The sequence below is a fragment of the Anguilla anguilla genome, chromosome 5 (genome assembly GCF_013347855.1).
Source record: "Anguilla anguilla isolate fAngAng1 chromosome 5, fAngAng1.pri, whole genome shotgun sequence".
In the NCBI taxonomy this organism is placed as follows: domain Eukaryota; kingdom Metazoa; phylum Chordata; class Actinopteri; order Anguilliformes; family Anguillidae; genus Anguilla; species Anguilla anguilla.
This window is the reverse complement of record NC_049205.1, coordinates 1870004-1885155: the sequence shown is the minus strand read 5'-3', so window position 1 is coordinate 1885155 and position 15152 is coordinate 1870004. Positions and strand designations below refer to the sequence as shown.

Sequence of the window (15152 nt, the reverse complement as noted above, 5' to 3'; positions counted from 1 at the left end):
CTGCAGGACAGGGCAGAGGATGGTGTGCACAGATCCTGCAGCTCACTGCGGTGTATGGGGTGTTGCAGTTTACGGGGTGCAGCTGCACACCTGCATGAGCTGCTGGCGTGTGGGGGCGACGTCGGCCTCCTCGCGTGTCTCCCCGAAACTGCCCTTCAGGCCGCCGTCCCCGCCCTGCTGCTGCAGGAGGGGCATCAGGTACCGCAGCGTCAGCAGCACCCCCAAAACCAGCGGGCTGGAGCGCCCCTCGTCCACCGGTACCAGCAGCCCTGGAGGGATCAGTGTGAGAGGATCAGTGTGTAATACAGGGATCAGTGTGAGGGGATCAGTGTGTAATACAGGGATCAGTGTGAGGGGATCAGTGTGTAATACAGGGATCAGTGTGAGAGGATCAGTGTGTAATGCAGGGATCAGTGTGAGGGTATCAGTGTGTAATACAGGGATCAGTGTGAGGGGATCAGTGTGTAATACAGGGATCAGTGTGAGGGGATCAGTGTGTAATACAGGGATCAGTGTGAGGGGATCAGTGTGTAATACAGGGATCAGTGTGAGGGATCAGTGTGAGAGGATCAGTGTGTAATACAGGGATCAGTGTGAGGGGATCAGTGTGTAATACAGGGATCAGTGTGAGGGGATCAGTGTGTAATACAGGGATCAGTGTGAGAGGATCAGTGTGTAATGCAGGGATCAGTGTGAGGGTATCAGTGTGTAATACAGGGATCAGTGTGAGGGGATCAGTGTGTAATACAGGGATCAGTGTGAGGGGATCAGTGTGTAATACAGGGATCAGTGTGAGGGATCAGTGTGAGAGGATCAGTGTGAGAGGATCAGTGTGTAATACAGGGATCAGTGTGAGGGGATCAGTGTGTAAGTGTGTAATACAGGGATCAGTGTGAGGGATCAGTGCAGCAGGACCCACCCAGCAGCACGCTGAGCAGCCAGGTGTAGAAGTACTGCGTCCGGCGGGCGTTCTGGCACACGCTGACCGCCGCGCTGGCCGCCGTGCGGCGAATGGTGGACGAGCCGGACTTCAGGTTCCCCACGAAGGCCTTCAGCAGCGTCTGCAGAACACACACACACACACACACACACACACACACACACACACACACACGCACGCACACACACACACGCACAGACACACACACACAGACACACACACACACAGACACGCACGCACGCACGCACGCACGCACGCACACACACACACACACACACACACACACACACACACACACACACACACACACACACACACACACACACACACACACGCACACACAGTATTTTAGGAGGGGCGGGGCTAGCGCACGTGAGAGACGGGAGCAAACGGGAGCGCCTCTCTCACACGTTTAAAATACGAGCAGCCTGCGAAAGGCACCGCTTCAGGAAAACCTGAGAAGCTCCCGCAAGCCCACAATTAGCACAGAGTGTGAAAGCCTACAGGGGAACGCCGGATTAACCAGCCCCGCAAAACAGCACGTCTGCGGAGATAAGAGCTCATTCAGCGCCAGCTGCAGACCTGTGAGAAAGCCCGTCTGCTTTACCTTAATAAACTCCTACAGTTCATACGAGCGTCACAGGGCTAAAGCTACATTCAGCGCTGAACCGGTACCTACACACAGCATGTTCGCCGCTCACACGTTTATATTTCATGTGAATGGAAGGCGGTGTACTCATGGGGTACTGTAAGCCCTAAATAATTCAGATGAGAAACTGTAAGGTGGTGTTCTGAGTCACGCGAAAGGTAGGTGGTTAGTTAGTTATTCCTGTATCTGGAGAGGAGTTCATTCTGCAGGAAAGCAGGGGGAGAAATTTCCAAATACAGTAAGTTGAGAGTAATTACTGTATGAGCAGTGGGGAAATATCTGTTATACACTAATGGCACATTAACATGATTTAGGACCACAAACACTCCTCAGGTTTTACTTCCTGATGGTAGTAGCAGTAGGGGGGTGAGTGCAATGCATGGGGGGGACTGCAGAGAGCGTACTCTGTAAAACTTACAGACGGGAGGGGGGGGGAAAGGGGGGGGCGTAAGGCCGGGACGCACCTTGATCTCGCCGTCGTTGGCGAAGCGCCCGAGGGGGGCCATGATTTTGGGGAGGGCGGCGGCGAGGGTCTCCTGCACCGCCTCCTCAGGCCGCTTACTGATCCGGGTCAGACAGGGGAGCAGGTTCACCAGGTAGGGCCTGGGGTGGGAGGGGAGGGAGGGAGGGACGGAGGAAGGGGGGGGAGGGGGAGAGGGAGGGAGGGAGAGGGAGAGAAGTTGGGACAGAGGGAGGGACAGAGAGAGAGAGAGGGAGGGAGGGAAGATGAAAAGGAGGGCGGGAGAGACAGAGGGACGATTATCATTTCTAACCGCACCGCTCACTCCGTCTCCATGGTGACGGCCCGGGGGCGGGGCTTACCTGCACTTCTGAGGCCGCACCAGGTGGCAGAGCTCGGCGAAGCGCCACAGGGCGGCGCGAAGGCTCCGCGCCGCGCCGTTCTGCCGGGGAGAGAGAGGCATGCTGGGAACTCAGGCCACATCCCGCTTCACACAACACAGCCGGCTCGCCAATTCCATTGACATGATGTCACACAGGGGGGGTGGCGACAAATCATATTACACACAGTTACCACGACAACCGCCTGAGGCTGATCAGTCTGATACAAGCCCCTCCCAGTTTCCACGCCATTCCCCCGTTCACACAGATTTAGAGGAGAATCCTTTTAAAGGACAGTACAGTACTGAGCACGCTCAGGTGAACAGCGGCGTACCTTTTTGATCTCTTTGTACAGCTCCAGCTGCAGCCGCGGCAGGTTGGAGTCCATCAGGGCCTGGGGGGGGGGGGGGGGGGGGGGGGGGGGGAGGGGGGTAGGAGAGATGCAGAGCGTTAGTCCAGTATACTACACTGCCGCCCTTTAATGCCCCATCACAGTTCAGATTGACCTTTGACCCCAGAGGAGAGCTCAAAGACCCCTGACCTCAGACACACACGGCTGTGATCACACACGGCCCAGCGAAGGCCTGCCATTGGCCCAGTGAGGGATGAAGAGGAGGAGGAGGAAGGCCGGCCTTACTTTGATGACCCTGTTGAGGCACTCGTCGGCCACCATCCGGACGTCGGACTCCGCGTCGTCGCCGCACAGCAGGAACATCTCCATGGCGATTCCCAGCAGTTTCTGAAACTCCGGGGAGGTCCTGGGTCCAGGGGTCAGGGGTCGGGGGGGGTGAGAAGGGTTCACCGTCAGCACAGGCACCATTACGGTCAAACCCAGAGGGTCCGCGCTGTATCTCAGCTACAGGACGTCCCGCTGTTAGCAGCACCAGTTTCTGCTGCTACCGCCTGTCCACTGAAACTGCGCTGCACTCGGCCACGGCCCCTGAGTGAATTTCGGAAGATCCCGCGGCCCCTGAGTGAATTTGGGAAGATCCTGCGGCCCCTGAGTGAATTTGGGAAGATCCCGCGGCCCCAGAGTGAATTTCGGAAGATCCCGCGGCCCCTGAGTGAATTTGGGAAGATCCCGCGGCCCCTGAGTGAATTTCGGAAGATCCCACGGCCCCTGAGTGAATTTCGGAAGATCCCGCGGCCTGCGCGCGGTCGCGTTTCGAGCGGGCGGCTCACCTCAGAGACTGCGCCACGATGTTCTCGCAGATGGTCAGGCAGTGCGTCACGCGGTCCTTCTTGGTGGTGGCGAGCTCCTTCTTCCTGCGAGATAAGAAGAGTCAGTCATTTGCCACTTTCCAGATCCCCTTTATCTTTGACGTGGGTTAAGTACTGCGATTCACTGGACGGAGAGCTGAACCCTTGCATCTCCAGGTGTAAATTAGTCACTGACAAGAAGGTACCAACAACATCACATACTACAACTACAGACCACAGGCTCCCCATGAACAGAAATGGAAGCCTCCACAGCGTGTAAATGCTCATGCAGCATTAGCTCAGCCAGGCTGAGGGAAGCTGGCAGTCAGTCTGGGGTGAAGCCAGTTTTCAGAGCGTTGCTGCATCATCGAAAAAACACAAGCTTGTGCCACTCCACGGAGAACAGCCACGGTCACCAAGACAACAGAGAAAGAGGGCACTCTGCCACTTCAGACTCCAGCAACGCTGCCTCTGTGGGCGCAGTGGGCAGGGCGAAACCACCACTGCGGTGCCACGGCAACCATGAGCCCGCGCCACGTCAAGCAGGCGGTGAACTCTGACCTTTGACCTTTGGGTTTTGTCCAGTCTTATAATGGGCCAAGTCATACGAGACATGACACATCCGCCTGTCCACAAAACACTGCCACGCTCTCGGTTCGTCATAAATGAATGGAAATATTAAAAACAGAAATATAAAATAATGACCTGATCCTTGAACACCAAGAGTCTGCCACGTCATCACAAAACTATTTACCCACACACACACACAATGGAGATTTAACAGATCCCTTCCCCTCCGAACTCAATTATCTTCACAGCCGGGTGAATTGTTGATGCCCCCTAGCTCAGCAAGAGTTTGACCTGATTACAGAAGACAGAAGCAGCAAAGACAAACAGACAGGCCTTCCCATGAGCCCTGACTAAGACGTCAGCGTGTGGCTTGGCATCAGGCACATTACCTGAGACACGGGACTAACCTCTGGGTCTGAAGGTAATCACTGAATACTGACGATGAGGTGCTTAGTGCGCAGCGAACATCGATTTCTAATATCGTGGGGTGAATGCATTACCCCCTAAGACCATGAGCAGCTGATTAGTCATCAGAACCAGCCGTATTTGGCCCTAAGATGTGCTCACTTTAAACTCCAATTCACCGTCCACTCTACTCCCTCAAAACACAGCCAGGGGACCACAGCACAAGGCCTTTCTTCTCCTTACGTTTGCAGCAGCACCATTAAAGCAGATTAAGGCATTTCTCAACTTCATAGTATAGTAAGGCCAGGGAAAGCAGTGGTGTGTGGTGGAATAATGTAATAAAAAAACCAAACTACCAAGGCTACTTGATTTTTCTTTTCTTTTTAAAAAAAAAAGCAGACTAACACCAGTGACCCTCATCGAAACCACAGCTCTCACACAGATCAACCCCATTATTAACCATGTTAAAAAGTGATTCTGCAGAAGGAGGCAGCGTCTACGGTACTGTACGGGGGGAAACGGACCGAAGACAGGGGACACAACGTACCTCTGTTGCCTCCCCTCATTCTTACTATCTCTGCGCACCGCTCGCCAAAAAACCCTCTCAGAGCGACCCTTCCATCTTCCTTCCTTCCTTTGGCTTATATTATACTGGAGTGAATACATTACTATCCCCCCCCCCCCCCCCCCCCCCCCCCCCGGGACCTTAATTCTGCAGTTCAGTACAAATACACAAATCACAAGACAGTGCGGACTCACTGAGCATCAAATAAACTTGCTTAGGAGGAAACAGCAGAGCTCGAAATGGACAGGCCACCGGTGGCCAGCATGCTGGGCCAGCAGACCCATTCATTGGGTAGCTGTTTATTTATGTGATTTGGCCTTAAAAGAGAAGAGAGAGTCTGCTTGTATGAAGTTCTTCGGGGGGCTCTTTTACCAGGGAATACAATCGTTCTTAAATTCTTGTTCTATCAGGGTAATTTGCACGCATGCCACGTTTATGTGACAATTTACCAGACAACGCTGTGATTTTGTGCATCACACCTAATATGATTGCAGAGATTTGACCATTTCATATTTACCTTACACACAAAATGTTGCAGAGCAGGCATGTTTAAATGTTTTAGGCCTACAGTACATGAAATTTATCAAATAATGCATTGAGGTATTTATGTTCAACTAGTCTCATTGAATTGCACATTGTTACATTAAAGCTTCAATAAATATTTTAACAGGATACAGAGAACTGGTTACTTTCTATCCCACATAGCGGATTGTTTACGACAACATCGCAAGTGACAGGAAAGCTTGAAAAACAAGACACTGTGGCAGATACTGTACAGACTATTATAAAAATAGTCTTGTAGCAAGGAAACCAAGCAAAGAAAATTGAATAAACACCGGGCATTTCCCTCCGTAACTCAATATTGTTTGCTTGATATAATAGGCATACTAATCCCAAATTGGGCAGTTTAGAGTCATTAAACTTTCCTAAGCCTAACGACAGCGCTTAGGAAAATAACTAGTTCTCATATAGCTAGTCAAACTGTCAGTCACGTTCACGTTTTGCTGTTATTGTTAAAAATCAAACAATCTAGTCAAATGCAAATTAATAACTACGATGTGGAAGCCAGAATAACGGTAATCATGTACTTTGCAGGTAGACAGCCAATTAACGTACACTACTGGTGTAAGCAAGGTGGCTAACGAGGCAACATTAACTAGCTTTCTAGTAAGTACAACAAGCTATCAACTAAAGCTCGTTAGCTGCTTAAATTCCACTATCGTAGAAACTGATAATTGCGCATGGCGTTCACGTTACGCAAGTACTGTAGCCGTTTCTTGGTAACTTACTACTCATCATATGCCGATAACACTACTAACTAGCTAGCGCTAGTTAATAGCCGATCACCTACCTATCCTCCTCACCTTGCAAACTGGTACTTACTGTTTCTGCACAAGCTCATCGGCCGACGGCTGTCCCTGTTGTTGCTGCTGAAATGACTTCAGGGACTCGAAGGCCCTCATCAATTTCTCCATGGTGGCCATTTTATCAAGAATAATATTTACAAACAGCTAACGTTAGCTGGCTAGTAGTAACGTTAGCGAGCTAACCCGAGAGAGAAGTGGGACAAATGCGAAAACACACGGAAGTGTGCGAAAAGCCTCGGGCGGCTTTTTGTCCCGACGCCTCACTTATGGCACCGGGTAAGTCCTTTAATTCACTCTCAGTATTATTTAAATGAATGGGACGTGATTGATGTTATGTGCAAATCTGTGAGCCATCTTTGATCCATCCGTCCGTCCCATGAGCAAGGAAGTCGCTTGATAAATGCTTTGACAGCTTGAGGGGAAGATGCGACAGCAGTAGCCACTCAGCTGATACTTAGTTTTGATTGACATTGCCACTGGCCAATAAGCATCCACTAGCGTCTGTAGCAACGGGAAAGGGTTTACGCTACAAATTTTCTCCTCGACTGAACCCAAAACGCATCTGCCTGGTGTCATATGATTTGGGCGTCTGGAGACGGTGACGCTTGGGCCAATGAACACAGCAAGTGCGCAGGACGTTATTGCCATGAATAGAAACGTGATCGCTTTGTATGAGGGAGTGACTTACGACGGGTTTTCAAGGTAACGGCGCACCGCTCAAGCGCGTAAAAATACTGGTACCCTCTGCATCCGAAATGGGCACGGGTTGATGACAGCGCGAGAGGCAGTCGAACTAATTTCGTGTCAATGTGGTGCTTTCCGCGAGGGACGCAGGTGTCCCCACCTGGGGTATTTCCAGGATTGCATCTTGGTTACATACAAAGCGCTGAAAAACTATTGGATTCTGTAACTTTGGCATTTAAGAGGCTTATTTTGGCACGGGGTAGAGCTGGAATGAAATGCAGATGTCAATGAGTTTTCCCCCGACCTACCTCACCTTAAGGGAAGGTAGACATTGCCTGCGTGGCAGCCAAAAGTAACTTGGAAATGTGATATGCCAAATTAAAGAATATGGAGGGAAAACCAAAGGTATTTTCATGTAAACAGTTGGGATCTTAAGTGAATCATAACTTGTAAATGGTAAATTGAAGCTATTGCATGCACAATAAATAAGGGTAACATAATAATGTTACACAGTAGCAATACAAATTAAGATTTGTAAAAAGACAATACACGGGAGCTTTTATTTATGAAGTTTTTCTCTAAGTACTTGTGTTACAAATACTAGGTTTGCAGACTCGATCTTTCTACAACAAAAGATAAACTAACAGCCATTTTACACAAACTGCTGCGTAAAACAATCATCCACGACTGGCAGATGTTTCCGTTTTCCTTTTTCCTTTGTGTAACTAAGTGCGCGTGCGTTTGAGTGTGTTTGAGTCCAGATCCTAGTCGGAAGAAGGTTCTGGGTCAGGATTTGCTGGGAATAAAGCAGGCCACAGGTATTTGTTTATATACAAACGGCAGTGTTTTATTTAATAATTACAAATGTACGATATGGTACAACACCCAGTGATAGAACATGTACAAGAATTACATCGACTGCAGTGGTTGAAAGACATGACTGTACAACTACAAAATCGGTCACCTTGCATTAATAAAGGCAGCATCTGATAATTCTGATATGTTGGCATGGAATAATAATGTACAAAAAAATGAAATAAAATAGCTGAAGGATACTACCAATGCATGCTTGATCCGTAAAACATATTTAAAAAAAACAATTTTAAATGCACTTTGTGCAAACATTCAAACTGTTCACTGTCTTTCTTTACCAGCAAAAAAAGGAGGGATTCTGAGTGAATGTGCCCTTCTAAACAATCTTTTTTTCATTTCATTTCATTTAAGAAAAAAAAAAACAAATGGAAGAAGAAAAAATTTGTGTGTTTGACTGGCACACTGGAAAAAAGGCTCACGAGTCTGTATGAAACTTCACTTTCAAAAATAAATAAACCATCGGTTTACATTTTGATGCTTTGCTTCGCATCATTCGCAGCGACTGTTGTGACAACTCTTGAAGACAAAACAAAACAAAAAAAAAAAAAAAACTGCAAGGAAAAAACTATTTAATTATCCATGCATTCCAAAAGCAGCTGAATAAGTCCAAGTCTACGTGGGGATTAATAAAATGGACAGCTCAGCATAGGGCTGGTCAGGTGGGCACAGATCAAAAACTGTCAATCTACTCACAGTACTCACATTCTACAAAATGGCCTCTACAACCAAGTCTCTTCAGCTTATTAGTCAAATCTCCTTGGACCGTTCGTATTTGAATATTTACAGAGCATTTTAAATGCAGTTTCTTCCAAATGTAAAATAAGTGAAAGTGAATGAGTAGGTAAAATATGCCTGACATAAATTGCTTTGTGGGTAAAAAGTTGTCTATTAGTGAGTACGACCGTTAGCTTGAGTTTCACACAAGGACTTAACGCTTCTGTCTGACAGTAGAGTGCATGCTGTACTTGTCAAACTCAGCTCTGCTCATGTGCCTCTGTATGATCAAAACACAACAACAATAAAATATGTCAAACGTGCACCTGTAGCCAGAGATTGTCACTTATTTTCACAGCATTAAAAAAGGGAAAAAAAGAGATCTTGCAACTGTAAGTTAATATTAAGGACTTCCAGGTTGAGTCAAGAACACTGGGTTGTATAAATTCAGTATTATACCTTGGAATTACAATAAAAATCCGCATGAATGGTGCACCACCTCAAAAAAAACCAAGAACCGCATACACCAAGAAAGCATCCTCAGTCACACCTCGAACATTTCCTTGCAAGATATTTTACCCTGGTATGACAGTCAGACCCTGGCAAAATGCAATTTACCAATATTGCATCTCTTTAACCTGGATTTTGTTTAATTAAGAAGGAGCGAGAAGACCTTCTGAGAGCTGCTGCACTCAAGCCAAACAGACGGAATGATGTAGTGGAATAGCTTATTCATTATCTGTCAGGATGGGCCTCAAGACAGACTGACTGCATGGATGGCATGTGCTGAAGTTAGCTTCCTCGTAGATTTTTAAAGATGACTGTTTCAAGATGCTGAACTTCACACCTCCATGCATTAACACCCTCTCCAGCACCACTGGGCGAATGAGACTGGTTTGTTTGGGCCTGTACGGCTCGCATTAACAGAAGCAATCTAATTTGGTCACCTCCAAATTCGAACACAAAATACCTAGAGACTATCCAAAGGCATGTTTTTACATGAGGTATTTAGGAGCATAAGATCCATAGTGTGTCCACCGAATGTGCGTGTGTCAAAAGCATGTGTGTGTGTGTGTATGTCTGTGTGTGCGTGCGAGTGGGTGTGAGTGTGTGTGCGCGTACATGTAATTACTCTCCAGCTGGGTGAGAAAGCAAGTCTTTTCAGATACCTAATGGCACAGACGTAAAAAGCAAATATTTTGGGCTCTGCAAAGTAGTAAATGGATTTAATAATACCACATAAATGCCATATACATGTAATTTTAATGTTCTTCAAATATTTTGTTCAGTTATTAAACTCGCACTGCTCTTATTTTGAAATAACTGCAGGAAAGAATCTTTTAAAGGGCCAGCCTTATTGTTTTGTAGTAGGCTTCAAACGTGCAGTAAGACATGATGTCAGAAATGCGTGATGACATACTTTTCAGTTATGATGTCATCAGCTTAAGGCTTGGACACACCAGATCAACAACCACAACATCCCTAAAACATCTCCGCTTTAGACTGTACGGGCGTATTTCGAAGGTGAACTTTTAAAAAAATCTAAATTTGTTATGTTACCGCTTCCCCAAATAATTGGTGTGGCCTGCATTTCACGTGTCAAAACTAATCCATTAATTATTTCCTAACTGCATTTTTATGTCTCCAATAACAAGGTTTCCTTGGGAAAGGGGGGAGGGGTGGGGCTGAATATTCACAAGATGAGTACGATGGTCCTCCTTCTCAAAAAAATAAACGACACAGCGGATTTCTGAACGCTTCACAGCCGGGGCGACTGTGAAGTAAGGTTCAGATCGCTGTCCGAGGCGGAGGAAGCTGTGAAGCCTCCTCTCTGTAATCACAGACCTAGCGTGGCGGGAGGTGATCATGTGACCGTGAGTGACTCCTGGAGAAACGCTGTTGACCGTACCTTTAACACGTCAGTTTGGCAGACCGATTTGCTTAAAGATCTTGCAGCTGTGCACAGTAACACAATGTGCTAATACTATACGTAGGCAAAAAAAAAACAAAAAAAAAACCTTAAAACAAAATAAACATAAAAAAATGAAGCCCTATGCAACATAAGAGAGACTAAAGATACTATACTGTGCTTCTTTAAAAAAAAACAAAAAAAAACTCCTTAAATACATATTTTCATACTCATTCCAAAGGGGGAATATGTTACGTATGCATTCAAGTGGTACTTTTATGGCTTTTTTTTACAATACAACCTTTAGTGAAAATATACATCTAGACATAATTCAAGTACAAATGTACAAAATCTTTAAACTCATACTTTTTCTTTAATTATAATACACTTTTAATACAATTCATAAATACAGTTAAAACATTCATGTTTGTTAAGATGGCGCCCTCTCTTTTTGGCTGACGGGAGTGGTTTTTAGAGTCGGTTGGGCTCTTCGTCCTCGTCGCTGTAGCCACTCTTAAAACACACCTGGGGGACAGGTAAGGGGTTCGTTAGTCACCCTCTGCTGGAGACTGAGGTTCCGCAGGCCTAACCACCCCCAAACGGGTCCCGGGCCAGGCTGGGATCGCTCGCCATTCCGGAATATTCCGCATCACTCTGTGTGTGTGACTTACTGCACCTGCTGGGGGTAGACAGGCTGTGTGGTGGCCAATCAAGCACCATCGGTAACAAGAAGGGGGGGGGGGGGTGTCTGGGGGGGCTGGGGTGGGGTTGGGTGAGAAAGGGAGGGGAGGGGTGGAGTTTGGTGAGTAGGGGATGGGGGGGTGTCTGGGGGCTCTGGGGGGAGTAGGGGAGGGGTGGGGTTGCATGAGAAAGAGAGGGAACGGGTGGAGTGGGGTGAGAAGGGGAGGGGTTATCTGGGGAGGGGAGAGGTGGGCTGGGATGGAGTGGCGTGTGCCAGCTCGGGGGGGGGGGGGGGGGTTTCTAAACTGGTCAAACGCAAAGAGCTGGTGTGCAGTGCTGTGGAGAGCTCTTATGTTTTCTGTTCTGCTGCTAAAGGACATTTCATTGGGTTTTCGGTTGATCAAGTCCTGCAGTTAGAACCCAGGAAACCCTGCCCCCACACCCCCCCACCCTCACCCCCTCCCCAGGTGAAAACTCGCCTCTCTCCTGAAGAGCCGGTAGAAGAATCCTCTCTTTGGCGGGGGGTTGGGTCTATTTACATCCAGGTCCGGACAGAGGGCGCCATCCAACTCGAACACGTTGATCTCTTTGAAGCAGTCCATCTCGATCATCTGCAGAGAGCAGGGACAAGAGATAAGCTGCTCTGCACAGACACCGCGCGTCAGGGATGTCCCTCTGCTGGCTGAGTGCTACAGGGACACGCCCGGCCTCTCTACTCAAACAAAACTCAGAGCTAGGGACAATTAGTCATAATTGAGCAAATCTGGCGAGACACTTTTCCAGCTAATGCTATTTCTCTTTGCTTAGCCATGTTAAATCAGATGGGACACCAACATTTCTGACCTTTGACCCTGTTTATAAAGAAAACGGTCTCACACGAAAAACAAGGCTATGTCAATCAGCAATGTTTGTTTTGGGGGTCATATACAACAACAACTACATTTAAACGGGAGTTAAACTTCAGGTACGATTCCCCTGGTGTAAGTCTGGTATGATTGGCCACTGCAGAAGTAACAAATGCCATCGAGCTGACTTTGCTTATTTCTGACGGCGCAGTACCTCGTTTTGCCAGGGGATGGAGACACTTCCCGTAACAAACTTGTGGTAGAAATCGTCGTCTGTGGTATCCAGGTTTACTCCTTTGACGGTTGAGAACTGTTCGATGTCCAGGACGTCTTTGCAGTAAACGGCCCGTGGCTGGGGGGGGGGAAACAGGGCCTTTAAAAAATGAAGCTTGGTTTGCGTTACCACGGTAACGTGCATGTGACATAGTGAGCTGAACAGCGGCCACATGTCTGCTTAAAATCACACAACCGAGCAGCGGAGGCGGTTAGAACTGCCCCTCAAAAGCGAGTGACCTCGGGTAAAGGGGGAGGAAGAGGAAGAGGAAGAGGAGGGAGGGCGGGGGGGGGGGACTCACGTCCGGGATGAAGGGCGGGTCCAGAATGCTGGCCTCTAGCCTCTTGAAGTTGATGTTCCGGAAGATGGGGTGCTGCTTCACCTGGACGGCTCCCGGGCCCTGACACCCCAGTCGGCCCTTGGGGTCCTTCACCAGCAGCTGCCAAAAAAAAAAAAAACGGTCATTCAAGGTCAAACTGTGCGACGTGCTGGTGGGAACACCGCCAACCCTGGAGAATCTTACAAAGGGGGGTACTACTGGGACTGGAGCGCAGGTTCAAAGGAACGCAAAGAGCAAATGAGTTGTGAGCCCAGGAAATGTAAAATGTAATTAGCGTAAAATCAGTGCGCAAAGCTATTTGTGTTTTTATTTTTCAGGAGCATCAATTTAGGCTAAATGTACCGCTGCGCGGTGGCACCGTTCGCTCAGCTAAAAGTGCTGAGAAAAAAGAAAAAAAAACGTCTGTTTTGACCTCGGTTGTTTTGAAGAACGAAAAGCTTCTCCACTACCTCTGCCAGACATTGCAAAACGTATGGCCTTAAAATACTGCTGCAGCCAACGGAACGTTGAGAGCAGAAATGAACCGTTTCACCCACGATGCACTGCGAATCTGCAGTGGCCACGCAGCGCTGATCCTCTCCATTTAAACTCACACACACGCTGCCGGTCATTTTTTCCACAAACTAATGATCAACCCAGTTGGGAATTTCTCGCTCTCTGTATTTTTTTGTCCAGCTAACAAGTGCCGTATCACCCGCCAGTGAGCCGCCAGTCGTCCGTCCGTTTCTGTCTCCATCGGTTTTTTTTTTGCGCCATTTTTCCCTTGTTTTTCAGGACCTCTGAGTGCCATGCGATTCACGCCACTGCGATTTAAAAAAAAAAAACGTTTCTTTTATCCGCTAAGTTGAGGATCAGATGTTCGTTTCATGTGACGTTGCTGTGAGAGGTCATGTGAGGATGCTCCGACTTCAAACAGGCCTGTTTTTTTTATGCTCATTATGGTGAAAAAATAATTATGTGGCGGCAAGATAAGCATTCCATGAATATTTCATGTAATCACAACAGAAAAAGAGAGATTTATCGTTACATTAGGAGTATTTAAACGAGTGGGTATTTATTTAAAAATGTATTTATAAAAGTTTAATCTTTGTTATTTTGGAAAGAAGCGCTGTTTTGGTGACGGCACTGTGGCGTCCCTGGCGCAGGCACCTCCGGATTGGGACTCTCTCACCACGCTGCCGATAAGCGTCTCTGGATTCCAAGCGAGCTGGAAATGAAAAGCAGTTTATTTTTTTGTGCGCAGTCCTCTCTCTCTCTCTCCCCGGTCCACTCCGAGGCGGCTGATAGCGATCTGGAGATAAGCCCTGAACTACAGAGTTCCACCGAATCCCATGGGAGCCTTTAGCTTTTCCTCACCCCCGGGTCAGCATGTTCCATCCAGTCAGACAAACAGGCCAATTAGGCAGCTCCCCCCCCGTCCCAAAGATCGCTTCAGCTTTTCCTGGAAAACCCAGGGACTCTATTTTCATTTTGACTTCTGTTGACTTATTTTTTTAATTTTATTTTTTTTAACCATTTTCCAGTTTTTTTTAACTCCACGAGCACTTTGCTAGCGTGTGTGTTTGTGTGTGTGCATGCGTGTGGGGTTTGTGTGTGTGCGTGCGTGCGTGTGTGTGTGCGTGTGTGTGTGTGTGTGTGTACTGGTACACTACTGGGAACAAATGAAGCCTCATTCTCAGCATCGCGCTGCGATGCGCTGGGAGGTACGGCAGCCTGACGGGGGGGTTCGGGGGGGGGGGGTTCGGGGGGGCGTAAACCCCGCTCACCAGCCTGCAGATGTCCCGCGCCTCCTCCGAAAACTTGTCGGAGTACTCCTCGGGGTCCTCGCGCACGCGGCGGTCCACCTCCTCCCGCTTCACGCGCTCCTTGCGCCTGCGGAAGGGGGACTGGCCCTGGATCATCTCGAAGATCAGGCAGCCCAGCCCCCACCAGTCCGGGCTGAAGGAGTAGCTCTCGTTCTGGATCACCTCTGGAGCTGTGGGGGGGGGTGGGAGGGGAGGGGGGGGGGGCCGAGCCACAGAACCAGGTCACATGATGAGGGGGGGGAGACTATGATCGTTATTTTAATTAATTTATTTCATTCATCCTGTTAGGTCCTTCAGAGATTAAATTATATTTTTCAAAGGAAGCTCTGGCCAAGAGGTTGCCACACAACAACAACAATGAAACAGGAAGTGTCCTCCTGCACATCACAGGTTAATCGCACCGTATGGGTCACAGTAAGAGTAACAGTAACACACGTCCGCATCTCTGCCTTTAGCTTTGGCCTTCGTAACACACATTATGTCACTGTGGC

At 48.2% G+C, this 15152-nt stretch overlaps 2 protein-coding genes across 3 annotated transcripts in view; both read right to left on the bottom strand.

Annotated features, from left to right (window-relative positions):
* LOC118228513 (huntingtin-like) overlaps nt 1–6961 on the bottom strand; it is a 32824-nt gene extending 25863 nt beyond the window's left edge. Inside the window, 8 exon segments of the mRNA XM_035420079.1 lie at nt 91–269; nt 920–1061; nt 2054–2192; nt 2412–2491; nt 2764–2823; nt 3067–3187; nt 3612–3695; nt 6553–6961. Coding sequence (XP_035275970.1) covers nt 91–269; nt 920–1061; nt 2054–2192; nt 2412–2491; nt 2764–2823; nt 3067–3187; nt 3612–3695; nt 6553–6653 — 906 coding nt within the window. The 5' untranslated portion in view covers nt 6654–6961.
* Nucleotides 6962–9740: 2779 nt separating this feature from the next.
* The window catches only part of LOC118228514 (G protein-coupled receptor kinase 5-like), a 49119-nt gene continuing 43707 nt past the window's right edge, over nt 9741–15152 (bottom strand). For both annotated transcript variants that reach the window (XM_035420080.1, XM_035420081.1), the window contains 5 exons: nt 14623–14831; nt 12818–12955; nt 12457–12594; nt 11877–12008; nt 9741–11241 (listed from right to left, as the gene is read on the bottom strand). In XM_035420080.1, coding sequence (XP_035275971.1) covers nt 11188–11241; nt 11877–12008; nt 12457–12594; nt 12818–12955; nt 14623–14831 — 671 coding nt within the window. In that variant the 3' untranslated portion in view covers nt 9741–11187. The remainder of the gene's footprint in view (nt 11242–11876; nt 12009–12456; nt 12595–12817; nt 12956–14622; nt 14832–15152) is intronic.